The sequence below is a fragment of the Puma concolor genome, chromosome A3 (genome assembly GCF_028749965.1).
Source record: "Puma concolor isolate L17-30 chromosome A3, mPumCon1.1.hap2, whole genome shotgun sequence".
In the NCBI taxonomy this organism is placed as follows: domain Eukaryota; kingdom Metazoa; phylum Chordata; class Mammalia; order Carnivora; family Felidae; genus Puma; species Puma concolor.
In genome coordinates this window covers 128,702,776-128,724,447 of record NC_141669.1, presented here as the reverse complement: position 1 = coordinate 128,724,447, position 21,672 = coordinate 128,702,776, and the positions used below count along the sequence as shown (strand labels likewise).

At 48.0% G+C, this 21,672-nt stretch overlaps 1 protein-coding gene across 2 annotated transcripts in view; it reads right to left on the bottom strand.

Moving 5' to 3' along the window:
• ARFGEF2 (ARF guanine nucleotide exchange factor 2) overlaps positions 1-12,952 on the bottom strand; it is a 106,956-nt gene extending 94,004 nt beyond the window's left edge. Inside the window, exon 1 of one of the 2 annotated variants that reach the window (XM_086702429.1) lies at positions 12,646-12,952. In XM_086702429.1, coding sequence (XP_086558555.1) covers positions 12,646-12,766 — 121 coding nt within the window. In that variant the 5' untranslated portion in view covers positions 12,767-12,952. The remainder of the gene's footprint in view (positions 1-12,645) is intronic. The other variant, XM_086702428.1, reaches the window with a different exon arrangement.
• Positions 12,953-21,672: the final 8,720 nt, after the last annotated feature.

Here is a 21,672-nt window from a genome sequence, read left to right as displayed (position 1 = left end):
CAGAAATCTGTACCCATAACGTCAAGGCTTTCTTGGTCCTTGGTGTCACCGTGTGACATGCCAGAGGCACACCGCTCCTCAAACTCAAACGTAAGGTCTCCTTCTGTTCGCGGTTACCTTGTTAGCGTCTAGATGTTAAATATATCTGAAGCAATTAAGCCTTCACTAGAGTCTGGGCTGGCCTCTGAGCTCCAAAATAATCTGTTTTGGAATATCACTGGTGCCAACTCACTCACTAATGGATGAGGCAATCACCAGGAATGCCAGCTACTCAGTCACTGACGCATCAAGGGTAATAAACTCAAGTGCAACACTCAAAGGCCTACGGAGGCCAGGCAGTGACATCAAGGAGAGGCACGGGTGGGCTTAAGACATCAGGGGAAGGGGGGACCCCTCCACATCCCACAGGGCCTCAGTCCCGGTGGAGCCCAGAGGTGCCAGCTGTTTTGATTTTTCCAGAGGTCAAAACCCGGATTTTAAGTGAAAGTTTGACTGTAATCCAAAGCAACCTCAATTATTTTTAAAAGTATTATGCTCAAAAAAAACTAGTTTGCAACCTTTGCTTTACCGATCAGGAAAAATCGAGGAAAAGGTACTTCACTGGCTGCAGAGAAGTTAACAACTGCTGGGGACAAAAGTGGCTTTTAAGGACTATGGCCAGCACTATGAAGACAAAACATCCAAGTTTTACACCAGCTAAAATGCTTCTCAGCCAAAAGGCACGTAAGGAGCCTGAGGACTAGGGTTCAAGGCCCAACTCCACTAAATTTTACAGATGAAAACACAAGACTCAGAGACATTACAGGCTAGTAAGCGGTAGGGCTGGAACTTGAACCCAGAAAATTAAGGCCCTTGTTCATAACCCTTGGGTACGAGGGTGACTCCCAAATAAGCACCCAGAATTTCCCTGTAAGCTATAAATGCAGAATATAAATGTTGGCTTTGCTATCACTAATGCAGACTGTGATTACTGCGACCGTAGTTCGAAGCACCAGTGTTTGGACCGCTCTGAGCCCCATCCGGCCTTGGGAGGCTGAACCCTGGCTCTGGACTCTCTCGATCTCCTTTCCTGGCCTGCTGTGGCAGAGCCACCAAGACGGTACGCCCTGCTTTTCCAGAAGAACTGAACACGGGCCAGAGTGACCTGTGGCAGTGAGTGAAGAGCACAGCCCTCCACAGTGAGCAGGACAGAGGACACTACTGGTGACAGCTATTGCCAAAGGCCAAGACACCAAGGTCACAAATCGTATGTTTGCAGATTTTCTTCAGTTTCTCACTTTATGCTTAAGTATTCCCACAAGAATCAGGCATTGTTGCACTCTCTACACCATTCTTTTTTTTTTTTTTTATAATTTTTTTTTCAACGTTTATTTATTTTTGGGACAGAGAGAGACAGAGCATGAACGGGGGAGGGGCAGAGAGAGAGGGAGACACAGAATCGGAAACAGGCTCCAGGCTCCGAGCCATCAGCCCAGAGCCTGACGCGGGGCTCGAACTCACGGACCGCGAGATCGTGACCTGGCTGAAGTTGGACGCTTAACCGACTGTGCCACCCAGGCGCCCCTCTACACCATTCTTAAAGAAGAAAAATTATGAAAAAAACCTCTTCACTGGGCACAGCTGGGGTCCCGATGATGATGGAAAGCCCCGGGGGGGGGGGGGGGCGGCGGCGAGGAGGCAGCCTGAGCTGACCTACCTATGTTCTGACAGATCAATCTGGCGGCTGTTTTGAGTATAAAGAGGAGGGTGGCCAGGACAGAAGCAGGGACTCCAATCAAGGGGCTACTGTTACTAATCCAGGCGAGCAGTAACAGGGGCCTGGACCAGGATGGAGTCCATGGGGGAAGGTGAAGTATCAGAACCACAGGAACGCGCCACTTCTGTAGGCTGGGAACAGCCGAATGTAGCAGTTTCATATGGCCTGCCCTAACAGTTGGCTTCTGGATAGATCTGGATAATAGGGTATGTTCTTCCCATTAAACAGAGGCAGAAAAAGAAACAGGGGAAAGGTGTGTGGCAGGGGGCCTCACAGATAGCTTGGCACGGCCTGGTGTGGTGGAAGACAGGAAATTCGTTTGAGATTCAGCAAGAACTGGGTTCAAGTCCTCGCATGGACATCTATTAGCTGAACGAGGCCAGCTGGGTTAGTAGGCCTTTCTGACTCTTGACTGCCAACTTTAAAAAATGGGGATGATGAAAAGCAGCCCCCTCTGCCCCACAGACTGTAACCAGGCCTTTGGGTGCAGGTGATTCTCTTGACAAGCCCATGAGAGAGGTATTGTCAGATTAATGGCTAAGGCAGGGTCCGGCCTACAGCAGGTGGTCAACCAAATGACAGTTCTCTTGCTTTTTTCTTAAAAGAGGAGTCAGAAATCGCGCTAAACCTCTAGTGCTATCAGTGGAACCAAGCAGAGACAAGGGAAAAAAGAAAATGAGGGGCAGGTGCCGATTCCGTCCTCACCAACACCCAGGAAGCCAAGAGCACTCTTATCCCGTAGCTGTTACACAGGTGAGGAATCTGGGCACACGGCCGAAGTCACCTGTCCACCATCACAGCCACCAAGTGCTAATGCATCATACCCAGGCTGTCTGCTCCAGAGCCAATACTCCAGAAGCCCTCAATGATGAGACACAGGAGGAGGAAGAGGAGCATATGGTAGGACACACCTGCTCTGGTTTATTGCTCCACATTTTAACAGGCGTTCCCAGCAGCCAACCGGGCAATTAGCAGCCATAAACGAACAGGCTGGAGAGGAGGAAGACCTGAGTGGGGTGGGGCAGCTTCAGCTGAAAAACCACACTCTTCCTAGGAAATCCTTTCTGGGCATGGCTGCCATCTACCAACCCCTAGGGTCAGGACCACCCTCCCCCCGCCCCCCATTCATCAGTGACTTTGGCACAAGCCTCTACTCCACTCCCAGGCTGAGTCCAAAAACGACCCACATCAACCTCAATGATCCTATCACTGGTCAACTCACCCAGAGACCCCAAAAGTCCCTGCAAATCTTCAACTCTCCCCACACATCTGACCTGCCACACACACCCCTGCCTCCTATGCAAACCAAGGCTGCCCCCAACTCGTGCAACTTCTCCTCCAAGGCCCTCTTCCCCCACTCCAAGCCAGCCTGGTGAGGCTGGTCACACTCTGAATCTTGTCCCTATATGGAATGGTGGACTTCCAGCTCCTTCCTGACCCATGCCCTCAGTCTTCTTTCCTTCCAGCTGACCAGCAGGGCCCTTCTTTGGCCTGTCAGATCTTGACAAGGCCAGCATTAGCTTTCCCCTTTCTTCAGTTCCCAGGATGGGTGCCATTAGCAGGACTGCTATCAGAATGGTAGGTGATCAACAGTCATGACTCTCTCTGACCTTTAGTCTTTAACTTCTGGCAAAATCCCAAACTGAGATTATATATACTACCATCTCCTTCTGACCTGTCTCCACCTCCAACCAGACCTCTGACAGTGGGGCAAGTTGGCAGGGCTAGAGAGTCATAATCGCCAACCATAAATGGAGCCCTAAATAATGCCGGGTGAGCCCATCTCCTCTACCTTCCCTAAACTACTGCTCCTTTCTCTGCTCTTCTCAAACACCCCACCTCCCCTCCTAACTAACCACCAACCGGTCCTCCTCTTTACTCATTACCCATGAAGTGGCCTCCTATTTCATCCAGAGATTAGAAGCCGCCACAAGGAGACTGACTCAGCTTTCCGTTAGAGAACCTAACTGGTTCTGTACCCAGAATTTCACTCTTTCCTGCCAGAAGACAGGGTCCAATCCCTCCACCTCCGTAATCTCGCATCCCTACCCGCCTCTGCAGGCTCTCCGTTCTGCCTGGAACCTGATTACTTCTCACGGTGCTGGGCCACCACCACTGCCATCCACGCTGCTCCAGCTCCCACCCTTTCCTCCCACAGCAGCCAGAGGGATTCCCTTAAAATGTAAATGAGATCACATTTGCTCAAAACAGATTATCCATAACCCTTACGATGGAAATCAGATGACATCTGCTCCTTTGCTCAAAACTTTCCACTGGCTTCGCATCTCACCCTGAGTAAAATCCAAAATCTTGACCTTGGCCTCCAAGCCTCTGTAAGATCTGGCCCCCTGCCATCCCTCTGATCTCACCTTCTAGACACTCCGCTGCCCCCACGCCCAGCCTGCTCGTTCCAGTTTGAGGGACTTTGCAATTGCTATTCCTGCTGCCTGGAATGCCCTCCCTCCCCCACATATCCGCAGGGCTCACTCCCTCACTTCCTTCAGTTCCCCCTTCCAATGTCACCTTCCCTCACCACCCAAACTGCCACCTCTGCCCCTCCTTGTCATTCTCTATTTCCTCACCTGCTTCACTTTTCCACTTCACCCTGGTTTACTTTTCTCATCTTGCTTCACAGTACTTCCCGCCCTTGACATAAATATTATTTATCAGTTCATTTGTTTTCTGTCTTCCCCAGGAGAATATAAACTATGATAACTGAGACTTTTGTCTCTTCTGGTCAGTGCTGAATTCCCAGCACCAAGGAATTCCTAGGCAGAGAGGAGGCACTCGATATTTGTTGAATGAATAAACTGTCCTTTCTCTATCCTGCATTATTTAACCTCTCACTCAGCTGGATCCTTCCCAAGTTTAAACCTTTAAATAAAGAAAAGATAAGACAAAAAAACCTTCCGGGATCCACACCTCCCTCCTCCCCTTCACACCAGAGCCAAATTTGGGGAAAGAGCTGCCCATGCTCACTGCCTATTTCCTCACCTCCTACCCACGCCCCAGCCCACTCCAGTCTGGCTTTCACCTTCACCGACCGTACCACCAAAGCAGCCCAAACTAAGGTCACCAATGACCCACATGTTTCTTGATCTGATGGGCATTTTGCCACTCTCCATCTAACCCGACCTCCCTGCGGCGTCTGACCTTACCGACCTCACCCTCCTTGAAACGTTCTCTGCTTCTATCTTCCTAGGCACACATTCTCATCTGCCCTCTGCTTCTTGCCCCCCAACTCCTCTCTATGGCCTTTGCAGGCTGCCTCCTCTGCCCAGCCCGGCAGGGGTTCCCGAGGCCCAGGCAGACCTCTGGCTCTCGTTCTCTGTACGCTCTCTCCCTAGGCCACCTCACTCTCACTGACACCTTCGGTTCCCACCTAGGCTCTCCTGACTCCCAAATCATGACTTCCGGCCCAGGTCTGTCTCAGGAACAACAGGCTCATATGTCCACCTGCTGCCTGCTCCACCTAACTGGATGCTCGAAGGCAGGTGAGCCTCAACACATCAAGTCCCAACTCAGATCAACCTCCTACCCCCACACTCCCACCTTATGGAACGGCACCACCATCCATTCAGTCGGGTGAGTCAGAAACTTAACAGCCAGCCTCTTCCTTATCCAATGTTCTCATTCACCTTCTGGACAAGTGGGGAATACACTCGCTTTGCTTGGCTTCTGTCCTCACCACTGAGGCCAGGAACCAACATCTCTCACCCGGGTGACGGGAACTGCCTCCTCACTGTCCCTGAGCAATCCCTCTGGTCCTCCTCTAAAATGTTCTGAACACAACAGTCCAAGTCCAAGCGATCTTTCCAAAACACAAACCTGGTCATCATGGCACCTTCCCCCCCCGTTTACTACTCTTCAGTGTTGTCTCACTGCTTTTGCTTGGAAAATCAGACTCCTCACCATGAAAACCTTGCGGTCCTGCATGGTAGGGCCCTGGCCACCCCTCCCACCTTATTCTCAAACACTCTCTCCTTTCATTTACCATGCTCCCACCACACAGTGGCCTCTTTCAGTTTCTCTCTCTCTTTTTTTTAATTAAGTGATCACATTTTTTTCTATTTTGAGATAACTGTCGATCGACTTTTTAGTTTAACAGTTGTACTCCTCCCTGCCACAGGACCTTTGTACATACTATTCCCACATCCTGCCAAAACACCTGTCACCCTAACCTATTTAATTTTTTTTAAGCTTTTATCTTTAAGGAATCTCCACACCCAACATGGGGCTCAAACTCACATTCCCAAGATCAAGAGTCACTCTACTGAAGGAGCCAGGCAGGTGCCCCGCCCACCCACTTAATTCTTATTTATCATTCAAATCTCAAGACTTCCTCAGGGAAATTTTCCCTCACAACTTTGCTCACTCCCCTGCAGGACCAGGTTTCTCTCCTTCATAGGACTTTTTAGGTTAACTTTTTTTTTTTTTTTTTAACGTTGATTCAGAGGATGTGAGCATTTGAATAATGCACTTCTTCCCCATTAACTGCAAACTCCATGAGAAGAGGGTCCTTGTTTGTTTCCCCTGCATCATGACACCAAATGTGACACCCAAATAAATATCTTCTCAGTGAATGTCACCCTTGTTTAGTCAACAGACAAAAGGACCATATAAAGAGCAAAATATGCACTAACCGCTCCCTGGGACTGAGGAAAAATTTAAGAATTTAATGGCACAAGAAGGCTGTTCTCCCCACAAATCTATAAAACTTAACAAAATACCTTTAATAAAAAAAAAAAAAAAAAGCAGCAAAAGACTTCTTTACAACCAAGACAGTAAACTGAAAGAAGCTCCTTTAGGAAGACTCCAGGAATGAGTCAAGGTTTTCTAAGATAACCTTGCTGGAAAGAAAGTCAAGTATTTTCCTGGCAGGCCCCCTAAGCCTGGTGAAATTGGTGAGGACTAAATACAGTTCTGAGCTATTTATATAGGAAACTCCATGTACTTGCTGATTAAGTACACATTTTCACAGGTCTGCTCTTTTCCATAAAGAATAGTCTTACTGTTTTCCCCAGCACTGCTTACAGACTCTCCCCTGAGATTTACACGTACAGGACAGAGCTCTAAATTCATCCAACGGCTTGCTTCACCGGCATCGAAATGTCAGAGACCAGAAAAACGTCCACAAACCAACTAATACGGGAGGCAGAAAAGAGCAAGCATTCAGTTTCTTCTCCTTTAAATATGGTTAACACCAGAGCCTCTAAATTTTTTTTTTTTCAACGTTTATTTATTTTTGGGACAGAGAGAGACAGAGCATGAACGGGCGAGGGGCAGAGAGAGAGGGAGACACGGAATCCGAAACAGGCTCCAGGATCTGAGCGGTCAGCACAGAGCCCGACGCGGGGCTCGAACTCACGGACCGCGAGATCATGACCTGAGCCGAAGTCAGACGCTTAACCGACTGCGCCACCCAGGCGCCCCAAGAGCCTCTGAATTTTAACAGGTTATCTGTTAGGCACCAGACTTTACTACACTGGGTCACTTAACCTTCACAATAATCCCGGGACAAAGGTATTATCACCTTTAGCATTTCAGGAAACTGAGGCTCAAAGAAGCTAAATTATCAACCCAGCATCACAGAACTAATCAAGAAGCAAAGTTTCCAACTCAGTTCTCAGTGAATTTTCTGCTAATCCAATAAACAAACAATTTTCAGTAATCAAAATCCAACTTTTAGATGCTGCTTCTAGGCAGGTGACCGCTTCCTGAAGAATCATCATAAAGCTTTTCAACAAAAACTAATCTGTCAGGGTCCTGAGTCCTGGAATTTCTCAAAACATTAATCTGTACCACGTGCAAACAAAATGTCTCATCCAAACACCAGAATTTGCCAAAATTAAAGGGTTTATTTTGTATTTCACCAGGAAGCCTTACTTTATTTGCTGTGACAATTTAGAGATGGTTTTCATATTTTTCAAATTTTGCACTTAGGTTCTTCCTAGTGGTGAGAACAGTTATTTTGAACACATCAAAATTAGAATAACAACAACATCATATGGAGGACAAAGCAGTTCACTTTATCATATGGACGTGTAAATGTTGACTTTTTTTTTTGCACATGAATATACAACTAAGATTTATGAGCATACTCCCTTAACTGGCTTCTTCCCAAGGACATTTAAACCCGTTCGAGTTTTTTCTACTTTAAAATAATAAGGAGAAAAACCCTCCCAGGATCCACATCTCCTGCCTCTCCTTCACGCCACAGCCAAACTTTGGAAAACAGTTGTCTGTGCTCGCTATTTCCTCACCTCCCACTCATGCTTCGCCCGTTCCATTCTGGTTTTCTCCTTCATTGTGCCACCAAAACAGCTCAAGCTAAGATCACCAATGACCTGCACGCCTCTCAGTCCCATATATCAAGCGGAGTGGCAGATCTAAAGCTGGAGTTTACGATTTGTGTGTCAGGCCAGGGCACGTGTGTTCCGTATGTCTCCCGCCTGGCTGTGCAGATGTGGGCCTCGGCTTCCCTTTGCCCGTGGTACCCAAAGACGGACACCGGCTACGTGTCACACCTCCAGAATTCATCAAAGGCGCTTTACCGCTGATGAAGAGAGAGGTCTTAAATCAGAAAGCTTCATCACTCAAGTGAAGCTTATGGGCCATCGGCTCTTTACCCTCATTTCTTTCTTCCCCTTAGTTCCTAAACTAAAGTAAACCCAAGATACATGCAGCAAAAAGCTGCAGGGGAAGAAAGCTGTCATCATTGAGACGACAGGCTTTCAAATATATCAAAATTCAACTATAGAAAATATGGTCTCTCTACTTACCAAATGCTTTTACTTAATGAAACTTCAAAACTTTACTGCAGTGCAATTACCGCTTAAAGACTCCACTGAGTATTCTACATACAATAACTCTCCTACGGAAAAGCAACACAAGCGTGACGGTAACGGTTAAGGTCCTGGGCTCTGGAGCCAGCCTGCCAGTGTTCCATCCTGGCTCCACTGCTTCCTGGTTGAGGTATGCGGGCCAACTTCTCTGGGCCTCAATGAGGATAATAACAGTTAAGAAGTAAACTGCTGCAGAGCACATGGCATGGTGCCTGGAACACAGAAATGCTTAGTACATGGTAGATACCAATAGTTATTACATAACATGTGATTTTTAAGACGTTACTCAATTGGGTGATAATGATGCGTCAGTGTAGCGTCATCATAGTAATAAATGTTCCATTCTGGTGAGGCATGTCGCTAACGGGAGAGGCAGCGCATGTGTGGGGGCAGGGAGCAGATGAGAATTCTCTGTACCTTCTGTGCAACTTTGCTATGGACCTAAAACTGCTCTAAAAAAAAAGTCTATTTAAAAAAAGAAATCACTCTATTTCATATGAAAGCCATACAGATATGTTTGTTATTCTTTTTATGTTTTCTTGATAATGACTAAGAATGACACCAAGTAATTACAGAGCACTCAGCTCTTAGCACTCTGTGTGGATTGTTACGAAGTAAGATAATGCATCTCTTATCATATATAGATGAGAAGAGTACTGTTAGAACTCAGTTAACGTTTTCCAGATTTCCAGACAAATTTTTCCATACTCAATTTAAAAACACCCAGATTATCCTGTCAAGTCTCCAAACTCTAGAATTTATAATTTATAACTCAGTAATGTAAAGAGAGATCATGACAGAAAATGGCCCTTAAGACACTTATGAAAGAGAGGTTTAGGAATGTATGTGTATACCCCAACAAGAAGGCTGAAGGGTTCAAGATTATTAATACACATCAGAGCTTCGTTAACAAGGTAAAGACCAACAAAATCCTTGGGGTGATGAATACTCTTACAGGCTATTTTGATACTCCAGATAAAGGCTGGCAGGACAAAATCCCCTAATTGGGTAGTCTATACCTACCTATGCATTTGGCATTTAGTGCAGATAAATCACTGAGATTACTCCAAACCTGTTCCATCCTGATCATCACTGCTGTTACAAGGGACAACCCCTGTCTTCATTGAGCTTTAGCAAGTTAACACTGCGATAAACACAGCCTCCCGGTCGTGTAATTACATTCTTATTTACTGCAGCAACAAACCAAATAGAGCAATAAGTCATTCCTGAACGAGGAACCAATGCAGGTTAAGAACATCAGGCTAGAGCCCTCAGTGTCTGTGGTCTGTTACAGCTTAAGCTAATAATAAAAAACAAGAGGGGTGCCTGGGTGGCTCAGTCGGTTGAGTGTCCGACTTCGGCTCAGGTCATGCTCTCGCGGTTTGTGGGTTCCAGCCCCGCGTCGGGCTCTGTGCTGACAACTCAGAGCCTGGAGCCTGCTTCGGATTCTGTGTCTCCCTCTCTCTGCCCCTTCCCCGCTCATGCTCTGTCTCTCAAAGATGTATAAATGTTAAAAAACAACAACAACAACAACAAAAACCCAAGAGCAAAACCAAGAGCATCCACTATGTGCCAAGTTCTTTGCATATGTCAACTAACTTCATCCTTACAATAACCCAACGAAGAAGGTATAATACCTGTCCAAGATCACAAAGATAAGAAGCGGAAGGCAAGCGACTTGAACCCCGGCAGTCTTGAGTCCAGAGAACACACTCCTAACCTCCCTACTATGCAGTCCCTGCAGCCCTGATCCCCTCCCCCAATACACTACAACAGACGAATCCTATCACAGCTGCTTCCTGTAAGTGCGCTCCATCATCTAAGCACTTCAACTTTGGGTGGTCATTTACAGTTCCTCTTATCAAAATTAACGATAATCTATACGTGGTAATCTCTAAAACGCTGGCCACGTTACAAAACTTCTTATACACAAGCTCACACACAGGCTTGTTTCTGGGCACAAGACTATGCCTGGAGATGCAGAGTGAAGTATCAATCACCATGTACTTTGCTATAGGTTTTCTACTGTTTACAAATAAAAGCAGTCATTTCTATTCAATAGCAATGACACAATTACCCTCTTAAAAAAAAATGGCCACTTTGACTCAACACTGTGCACAGGTTCCCTTATATTAGTTCCTATGACCCAATTTGATGACAATGATGAGCCACCATGTCCATTTGCTTGCTATTCATTTAACCTATGGTCAAATTACTTCTTATATGAGGTATTTCTTACAATCCACTACTAAAACATTGAACGTGCATTCCACAACTTCTGAATAAAGATATGATCCAAAAACATCTAAAAAGCTCTCAATGTTATGACCCTTTATGACCCATAATGCAATTTTAGAAGTAGGTTGCAAAATTGTGATAAACAACTTGGTGAAAATGAGGAATGAAAAATTTTTCTGCCAAATAGTTATCTTTAAATTTCTGCGACAATACTCTTAAAGTAATATTGACAGGAGAGACTCCAGGCAGATTTCAAAATGGAGTTCTAACTATTGGGCTTTTGCCTAACAAACTGCTTTGAGGTGTTTATCCTGCATTCCTGATAAAACAGTATCCAACAGTTAGCCTTGGTTTTCTGAATAGAAAAGCTTTACAAATCTAAATCTCAGTAAATTCCTCCAATTGATCCTGGATTTCACAGGACTAGTATCTGTTTCCAGATTATCTAAGCAACTACAACCTCTCAATCAATAGTTCCTGACCCCTGAGGGAGTCTCAGACCCTTCCGAGAATCAGATAAAGCCAAAGACCTTCTCCTCGACAAGTGCAAAGTTCACAAGCTCGTTCCTAGGCCCCAAGAGAAGAATCTCGGCTCTGTCCCTTACACCAAACGTAGCGAGAAAAGTGACGGCAACTACAAACTCCCTAACAGAAAATCAAACTTTCCATTTACTCGATTTGTTAGGGAAAAAACAGGTCTTTTTACAGATGTCAAACTAAAGGCACGGGGGTTGTGAATTAGCTTGAAGCTAGCTCTGGTCAAATGTATTGATCCTCAACACCCAGAACTCTTCTCCTGAAACTCCACATGGTGGACACTTCTTGCCTTTCAGTACTCAGCTCAAATGTCCCCTCCTCAGAAAGGATTACTTTCCTGACACCCTATCAAAACCAGTCCGCAGGCCCCCCCCTTTTTTTTTTTATCTTATCTTGCTCTTTTACTTTCACAAAAGTATTTATCAGTACTCAAAAATGTCTCAGTAATTTTAGTTTCCCCTTTTAGAGTATAAGCCCCACAAAGGCAAGTATCTTGTCTGTCTTGTAGTGCCCATCACAGCACCTAGTAGACAGTGGCCACTTGGTAAATATTTCAATGATTAAAAGACAGGATGTCGATGCTGTAATTAACTACCAAGGTTTTAACTAGCTATGAGTGAGAGTCCTCTCCCTCTTTCCATAATCCGTGGGTCCATTCAATCAGCACCTACTATGTGCCAGGCAGAGCTGCAGACGCAGGGAATCCAGCAGTGCATAAAACAGACGAGCCTTTTGCCCTCAAAGAACATCTATTTCAGTGGACTGCCCGCAACGGGCGGATCTCTTGCACCTACCTAAGAGGTGCAGGACATGACGGAGTTATGGGAGATCCCCAAATGAAAGGGAAAACATTCTCCAATCCAGGACTTCCAAAACAAATGTCAGGGGTTTCCCTAAGGCAGGTGAGCAAAGCACTTGCTCTGCTCACATGGGGGAACCCTAACCAGCAGAACGCAGGTAAAGAGAAAACTTGGGGCAAGGACTACCGCTCCTGAGGTTGGTGAGGGGAGGAACCAGGAAACAGGACGGCAAGGAGTCGTGGCAAGAGCCCGGGGCTGGGAGGCTGGATAGCTAGCGCTGGCTGTCACTAACTTGCTAGGTGACCTTGGGCCAGTCCCGAGCTGCCTGGACATCAGTTTCCCCGGGCTATAATAAGGGGGTCGGGAGGGTGGGATTCGAGGTCGGGGGAGGTGGAAACCAGGAGGCCGGGCGGGGTAACGGCCGGCGTGGGGAGGCCGGCGCGGGGCCGGGCCGGGGCGGCTCACCCACCGAGCGCCACCTGGCAGGCCCTGCGCAGCTGGGAGTGCTGGGGCCGCTTCACCTCCTTGTCGGCTAGGATCTTCTCCAGGGCCCGAGACACGAACATGCTCTTGGTCTGGCTCTCCTGCATGGCCCCGGCCCGGCGGGGGCTGGCAGCCCCACGGGCGGGCGGTGCGAACAAGCGGGCGAGCGACGCTGCGGGCCCGGCGTCCCGGCCACCACCGGCCGCGTCCGTCCGCGCCGCCCCGTCAGGAAGCGACGCCGCGGCCCCACGGCGCCGCCATGTTGGAGCGCGTCACGTGACCACGTGACTGACGGGGCCGCTACGGCCGCCGAGCGTCCGTCGACCCCGTGACCCCGGCGGGGCGGGGCCTGCGGCTGGGGGCGGGGTCCGGCGGGTGAGGAGGGGAGGGGCGAGGGTGGAAGAAGGAAGAAAAAAAGGTGGGGGAGGAGAATGGGAGTGGGTGAAAGGCCAGAGGGCCCGGGAGGGACAAAGGAGAAAGGTGAAAAGGAGGACAGGTAGAGGGTCGATTGGAGGTGAAGGGGTGAGGGGAGAGACGAGGTAGGAAGAGGAGAGTTCAGGGGAAAAGAGATGAGAAGGAGAGAAGATAAGGGCAGGTGAGAGAGGAAAGGAAGGGGTGGAGGGAAAGAGGAGGTGAAAGGAAGGCAGAGAGTGGGAAGGGGGATTCATGGACACTCTCCAGACACAGGATTTCTCCATGCCTGTTGGCGAGACACACACCTTGCACCCAACTTTACCGTCACTGCTCTGCGTGCCTGGCCATCCAGTTCAGTGAGCTGTGTGACCAGTGCCACCTCTGTGCACCTCCCTTTGGAGTGTGCCTGTCCACGTTCGTCAGTCTGTGGTTCTTCACAGTGCTGTGCACAGGGCAGGGTGTCTGACAGGGGAAGAAACAGAGATCACCAGTGTCACACAGCCTACAAGTGAGTGTAAGAAGACAAATTCTGGCCCCCGGGGCCCCTTGTATTCTATCCTACTGCCAGTGACATCACAACACCACTGGTGATGTCCCCCGAGCCCTTCCTTTCATACCACCTGTATCCCACAAGGCAACTGTGTGCTCATGCAAGGAGGGCGTCTTTCTTGGAAACCACGGAAACTTCTCATGCAGGCATGCTCAAATGCTCAAACATCTCAGGAGGTCCTCCCTGACAGTTTCATGCACAGGAGCCCCTTGTCTCCCTATTTGATGTTTTTCACAACACCTTCTGGCCTTTTGCACTTGTTGACTTGCGTGTTGTCAGACTAGGGTGTAGGTGTAGGCCACAAAGGGGCAGCATTCTCCCCAGGGTCTGGTCCAGAGCCAAGTAGAATGTTCCGTGGCCATAAATTCCATTACTGTAATGCAACTTTGCAGCTCTTCTCGGCGGGCAGTGCTGTTTGTTTCCCCACCCCCTTGATTTGCCTTGCCTTGACTAACAGAATGTGGTGGAAGTGAGCCTGTCCTGTGCATCCGGAGGCCTCAGGTGCTCAGGACCATCCTGAAGGAAGAGCACATGGAGGGAGAGGCCCAGTCGTCCCAGAACTCCCAGCTAAGCCCAGCCCCCAGCCAACTCGCCAGCCGAATACAGCAGGTTGAGTAACCCTTGTGAGACCAGCAGAACGGCCCAGCCAACCCACAGAAGAGCAGAAAGCAACACATTATTGTTATGTTATGCCACTATATTTGGGGGTTGCTTGTTACACAGCAATGCATCACTGAGACACCTCTCAATCCTTATATGTTGAATGAATACGTGAACGAATGGATGTATGACATTCTCAAAAAATGCAGTATGATCCAAGGAGTAACAGATGTTTGGAGTCCCCCCCCCCCCCCAACAAGGTCAGGCCAAGTCATTTCCTTGCTATAAAACCTACAATGACTCCCAGTTGCCCTTGGAATTGACTCTAAGTATCTCACTGTGGCCGACTTCTCTGCCCTCACTTCTCTCTTCCCTTCTTCCTCCTTGGGACTCTCCAGCCACTCTGGATTCCTTTCTGTTCCCCTTGAGGGCTTGGCTTATGCACCTCTGTTCCTCCCAATCAGTGCCTCTCACTGAGGCCAGTACCAACCCTAGGGACATTTTGAAGTTCTATTGTCATGATAGGGGAGCAGGACTGCTTGATAACATTCTACAGAGAGCTGGACCATCCTGCAGAGTCCCGCATGGCTGGAGTACACATTCTTGGAGGTGAAAAACCTATTAGTAGCCATCTGAACCTAGAACGTACATCTGCTTAACATATAAACACAAGCGTTTTTCATAGGCTTAATATACATTTGAATTTTCTAGGAATGTAACTATTATAGTAATTCCAGAGAAAACTGCATTCTGTCTGGTTGTTCTCTGTTTCAAAACCACATTAGTACCATTTACACCAGCCCTGGTATTTGCGTTGCCACAATAGCACCCCTGATCAATCTGCAGTTGTCGTGATCCACAGGATTCTACTTTTAGGTTCCAGTATCTGACTGCTTCATTATATCTCTTAGTGTAATTGTGCCTGAGCACTTATATGTTGAAATAAAGTTTGTGGATTGTACATTACTTTCCTTTTGATTTGTCTTTGTTTTTTATTACCTTTAAAAAAAATTATGCATGGGGCACCTAGGTGGCTCAGTCAGTTGAGCATCCGACTTTGGCTCAGGTCATGATCTCGTGGTTTGTGGGTTTGAGCCCTGCATTGGGCTCTGTGCTGACAGCTCAGAGCCTGAAGCCTGCTTAGAATTCTGTATTATTTCCTCTCTCTGTCCCTCCCATGCTCATGCTCTGTCTCTCTCTGTCTCTCAATAATAAATAAACGTTAAAAAAAATTATGCATGTAGAAAGATTCTGTTATCTATGAATTTCATTTCAGAAGAGTTAACAGAGGCTTTGTGGTTATAATAAAGGGAGTGTGGTGTCTGTTGGGGTTGGAAAGCACATCTGGCTGACACCTTCCCATCAATCCACTCTCAGCTCATGGTCACCCACAAGGGAGGTTTTCACCAACCTCCCTGTCATATCATGCCTGCCTTCACCATTGAATTCCACACCATCTTGATTTATTTTCTTTATCACACTAAACTTAATTTGCAATGGAGGTGTTTATTTATCTGTATATTAGTTATCTATTGCTGCATAACAAATTATGTGAATACTCAGTGGCTCGAAATCAAACCTTTATTATCTCACAGTTTCTGTGGAATTTGAGAGCAGCTTGGGTAGTTCTGGCTCGGGAGCTCCCATGAGATTGAAGTCAAGCTGTCAGTTGGGATTGCAGTCATCCGAAGGCTTGACTGGGGCTGGAGTTGCTGCTTCCAAGATGTTCACTCACATGGCTGTTGGCTACAGGCCTCGGGTAGTCACCTCACCATGGAGCTGCTTGAATGTGCTTGTGACATGGTACGTCACTTTCCCCAGAGAGTGATCCAAGAGAAAAAAAGAGGGAACAGGCATAGAAAGCTGCAGTAGTTTTTATGACCTTGTCTTCAAGGTGTCTTCCATCCAGACTGATCAAGGGTGCTGTCTTGGAGACTTGACTGTGGTTGACATAAATGGTGGTGCTATGGCTTTGCAACGGTGAATGACATTTGGTCAAGTTCCAGACAAAAGGCAGCTTTCCCTTGATTTGCATATAGTTGCTTTAGAAGTGAATGACTAAGTCCAGCCCACACTCAAGAGGAGAAAAATTAGGCTTCACCTTTTTAAAGGAAAGGTCTGTTTTCACACGAGTTTCTTTGCTTATTGTCTCCTCTTCCCCAGGTAGAATGTGCATCCACGAAGGTAGAGACGTCATCTGTCTTGTTGTTAGCTCTCTGCCCAGAGCATGTAGGAGGTGCTCTGTAGCTATTTATGGAATGAATGAATGAATGAATGAATGGAGGTGTCTGGATTGGGTCCACAGGATTTAATAATTTCATCAGCAAGTTATTTTGGGGGCAACTTCTGTGTTTCTATGGGTACAATAACAGTCCCCAAAGATATCCACATTGCAACCCCCTGAACTTGTGAATATATTACCTTAGAGAGCAAAAGGAGCTTTTTTTTTTTTTAAAGGAATCTCTATGCTCAACGTGGAGCTCACAACCCTGAGATTAAGTGTCACATGCTCTACCGACTGAGCCAGCCAGACACCCCACAAAAAGGGCTTTGAAGGTGTGATTAAGTTAAAGGTTTTGAGACTGGGAAATCATCCTGGATTACCGGGCTGGCTCAATAGAATCACGGGGGTCTTTATAAGAAGGACACGGGAGGACCAGAGTCAGAGGAGAGGAGATGTTAGAAGCCAGCAGTGATGTGAGACCACAAGCCAAGGAACACAGGCAGCCTTTAGAAGCTGGAAAAGAAGAAATGGAATCCCTGTCAGTGCCTCCACAAGGAACACCACTCTGCTGCCCCATTGTACACCTCTGACCTCCCAAACGGTGAGTGAATCAGTTGGTATTGCTTTAAGCCACTAAATTTGTGGTCATTTGTTACGGAAGTCAAGTTTGAACTTCAGATAAACGATGAATACTTTTTTGAGTAGAAGTGTGTCCCATGCAATAACCAGGACATTGTTATATTACAAAAATTCACCATTTACCTGAAATTAAAATATAACTAGAAGGGGGAAAGTTTATAACTGGAGGGGTGCCTGCCTGGCTCAGTTGGAAGAGCATGCGACTCAATCTCAGGGTCATGAATTTAGGCCCCACGTTGGGTGTAGAGATTACAGTAAAAAAATAAATAGGGAGCTTGGGTGGTTCAGTTGGCTAGGTGTCTGACTTTGGCTCAGGTCACAATCCCATGGTTTGTGAGTTCAAGCCCTGTATCAGGCTCTCCGCAGAGCCCGCTTCAGATCCTCTGTCCCCCTCTCTCCGCCCCTCCCCAGCTTGCACTCTCTCTCAGAGATAAATATATATTTTTAAATATTTATTTATTTATTTATTTATTTTTAAATTTTTAAAAATGTTTTTATTTATTTTTGAGACAGAGAGAGACAGAGCATGAGCAGGGGAGGAGCAGAGAGAGAGGGAGACACAGAATCTGAAGCAGACCCCAGGCTCTGAGCTGTCAGCACAGAGCCTGATGCAGGGCTTGAACTCACAGACTGTGAGATCATGACCTGAGCCAAAGTCGGATGCTTAACCGACTGAGCCACCCAGGCACCCCTATATTTTTTAATTTTTAAAAAAATTTTAATGTTTATTTATTTTTGAGAGAGAGAGAGAGAGAGAGAGCACAAGTGGGGTAGAGGCAGAGAGAGAGACACAGAATTGGAAGCAGGCTCCAGGCTCTGAACTGTCAGCACAGAGCCTGACGTGGGGCTCGAACCCACGAACCGTGAGATCATGACCTGAGCTGAAGTTAGATGCTCAACCAACTGAGCCACCCAGGCACCCCCATTTAGTTTTTAAATATTTATTTGTCTTTGGAGCGCCTCAGTGGCTCAGTCAGTTGAGCGTCCAACTTCAGCTCAGGTCATGATCTCACGGTTCGTGGGATCCCCACGTCAGGCTCTGTGCTGACAGCTCAGAGCTCGCTTCGGATCCTCTGTCTCCCTCTCTCTGTGTCCCTCCCCTGCTCTTGCTCTCTCTCTCTCTCTCTCAAATGTAAATAAACATTTAATAAATAAATAAAGAATAAAATAAATAAAAATAAAATATAACTGGCTACATTGTATTTTATCTAACTGACCCCCCCCCCCCCGGCTCCTTTTGCCAGCAGCCATGTTGGGCCCATGAGGCAATCTGAAATAGAAGTTTTTCTCAGCAGAGCAGCGAGAGAGAAGGCACCTGTGTCCCTGACATTCTGGAAAGCCACACCAGCTCTGGGGTGCTTACCTGTTGCCTTTTACACAAGGCAGCCTTTTAGTTTTAGCTCTCTATCTCGTGCAGCGGAACCTAGTCCTAACTAATAATATTGGCGACCAGCAGCGTCTTCTCTGACTCCCGCTTTCCCCTGAGTCGTGTCTCAACTTGGTAGCCTGAGCCAGTCACCCAAGGCCCTGGTGGCCGTGCCTGCAGTCAACCTTTCCAGCCTCCGGTCTGGTCTCTTCCCGCTACACACAGGCTCTTTATACCCCTCGTCACACTGGATGGTCTGAGCCTGCTCCCACAGTGCCTCTGTGTGTCACTGTTCTCTGTGACAGATGTTTATTTTCTGTGTTTACTTTAAGGCAAAACTCAAATACAGCCTCTCTGATTCTCGTAGCAGGACTGGGGAGGAACCCCATTTGGTTGGGGCCTTAGATTTAGGGCGAGCCTCAAAGGTAGACTTGCGAGAGTCTCTCCAAAGGAAGTTATGTGTGTAGCAGCTGTATTCTGTTTGTTTGTGGACATGAGTCCAGTTACACTAGAAAAATGTTGACTTGTTCAGTGTAAATATTTAAGACACCACCGCTGTGGGGGTTTGTTGTTTATTTGTTTGCCCCTGGATCTTGGTTTGGGCTCCCGGAGGAGGAGGACGAGCCTGAGACAAGGATTCAAGTGTGTTTAGGAGGTGACCCCAGGACACAGCAGCAGGGAGAGAGAACGGAGCCAGTACAGGTGTGATATCAAGCCAGTCACCCCCGAGGGCATCTGGGGCTCCATTGCACTGGAGAGCCCTGGGAGCCGGTGTAGATATGCGTCAGAGTTATGCCAGCCAAGGGATGAGAAAGCCCGGGTATTAATTCATCTAGTTCCCATCCATTGTTGCCTATGGCTGCTTCTCGGGGCATCAGCTCTGACACCGTGTCCTGCACACAGGCTGACTGAGACCCGTGGAAGCGGCCTCCTCCAGCCAAGAGAGGTGAGCGCCCAGGGCAGATGGCTGGAGCACCGACAGTGTCTGCTGCGTGCCGTTTGGGTACTTTTTTGTCCTTATATATGTCAGACCCTTGGCTCGAGGACTCTCCCGGGGGCACAGACGTGTGCTCGGCCAAGCGTACCGCAGATCAGAAGTGCCAGCCGGTTGACACCCTTGGGAGAGCCACCTAAGGGTGAACAGAGAGGTCTGCAGCGTGCTCTGCTATTTCCCAGAGGTCCTCGGGGCTCCCTGGCCAGAGAACACATCCCATGGCGGCTTCCTTCCCCTCTCTGTCTCACTTCCCCACTCGCCTGCTGGTTCCTGCTAAGCACACCATGTGCACCCAAGTCCTCACCTCAGAATGTGCTTCTGGGGGAACCTAACGGTGGTGGGCAGAATGATAGCTGCCCGGGGATACCCACACCCTGATCCCCAGGACCTGTGGCTATATGGCCCTACATGGCAGTGGGGATGAAATTAAGGATCTTGAGAGGGGAAGATTATTCTGGATTATCTAGGTAGGCTAACCATAATCGCAAGGGTCCATATAAGAGAAAGAGGGAAGCAGAAGAGGCAGAGAAGGGAGATGTGACAGAAGCAGAGGCCAGATCAATGCTATTGCTGACCTTGAAGGTGGAAGAGGGCCGCAAGCCACGGGATGTGGGCTGCCTCTAGAATTTGAAATAGGCAGGAAGACAGATTCTCCTTGAGAACCTCTAGGAGGCAACACAGCTCTTCTAGCACTTTAGATTCGGCCCAGTGAGACCCATCTCAGACCTCTGACCTCTAGAACTGTAGGGTAACAAACTTGTATTTCAGGCCACTAAGTTTGTGTCACTTTGTGAGAACAGCCATAGGACACTAATGCCTGGACCATGAGTTTATCAGAGAAGTTTCTGAATTACAAACAACAGGATTCACTCTAGGTAATTTAAGCAGGAAAGTGTTTTATTGAAATATACCAAGAAGCTCACGGAAACTCTGGGAGGCCCGGAGACTCATGTTTGAGGATCGGTAGCCAGATGCAATGTCCATGTGTCACCCCCTCAGAAAGACCCCACTGCTGCCACCCTGGGGTACAGACCCTCCGTGGGCCTTGTACCCACATAACTGGTCTTACTTCTTGTTTTGGCCATCCCCTGCTGTGTGACAATCTACCCCAAAACTTAGCGGCCTAAAACAACGATTTGTTATTTCTCACGATTCTGTGCTCGCCTGGGATCAGCTGGGTGGTTCTCCTGTCGTGTGCAGTGTTGGCTATAGTTATCAGGGGCTCACACAGTGCCGGGACACCCAGAATGGTTTGCTCGCACATCTGGCACCTTGGGGGAGGACAGCTGAGGTGCTAGGACAGCTGGGACACCTGGCGTCTCTCCTCATAGACTCAGGGTCTGCCCCTATGTAACCTCACCACATGGTCCCTGCTGGCAGGGTAGCCAGACCCCTTATGCGGTGGCACAGGGCTCCCCAAGGTGCAGAACCTGAAGCTACCAGACCTTCTTAAGGCTGAGCCTTGGAAAGGCGCAGCGCCCCTTCCACTGCATTCTATTGGTTCAATCAAGGCAGGAGATCAGGCCAGAATAGATGTTTAAGCTATGTGGGTGCGTGAATACTAAGAGGCTGGCTGGTGGTGCTTGTCCTTGAGAAGTGCTACCACATTGTTCTTCCCTGAACACCTGCAGGTCTCCTGGGACTCATCGTCATGAAGAAATCCCACCCACGTGGCCTCCAAAGAAGTGTGGTGCACAGAGCGCCTGAGCCCCGAGTTGCCACATAACCCAGACGCACTGTCCTGAGTCCCCCACTCTGAGGAAGCCCAGAGGGGCCCCCGTGGAGACAGGGAGATGCCAGGCCACCCCAGCTGCTCCGGCTCCCCCTGTGCCAGCTTCAGCAGGCATCGCGCTGCAATCACATCAGAAATTTCCAGCCAGGGGTGGCCTGGGTGCCTCAGTTGGTTGAGCGTCCGGCTTCGGCTCGTGTCATGATCTCACGGTTCGTGAGATCTCTGTTGGGATCTCTGCTGTCAGCACAGAGCCCACTTCGGATCCTCTGTCTCCCTCTTTCTCTGCCCCTCCCCTGCTCATGTGCACTCTCTCAAAAATAAATAAAACATTAGAAAAAAAAAAAAGAAATCTCCAGCCAGAACTACCAGACCATGCTCTTCCCAAATTCCTGACCCACGAAATGGAGACAGGTACTGATTTTTGGTTGTTTTAAGCCACCAAGTTTTGGGGCGACTTATTCTAAGGTAATAGTAACCAGAACAGTTATTGAATG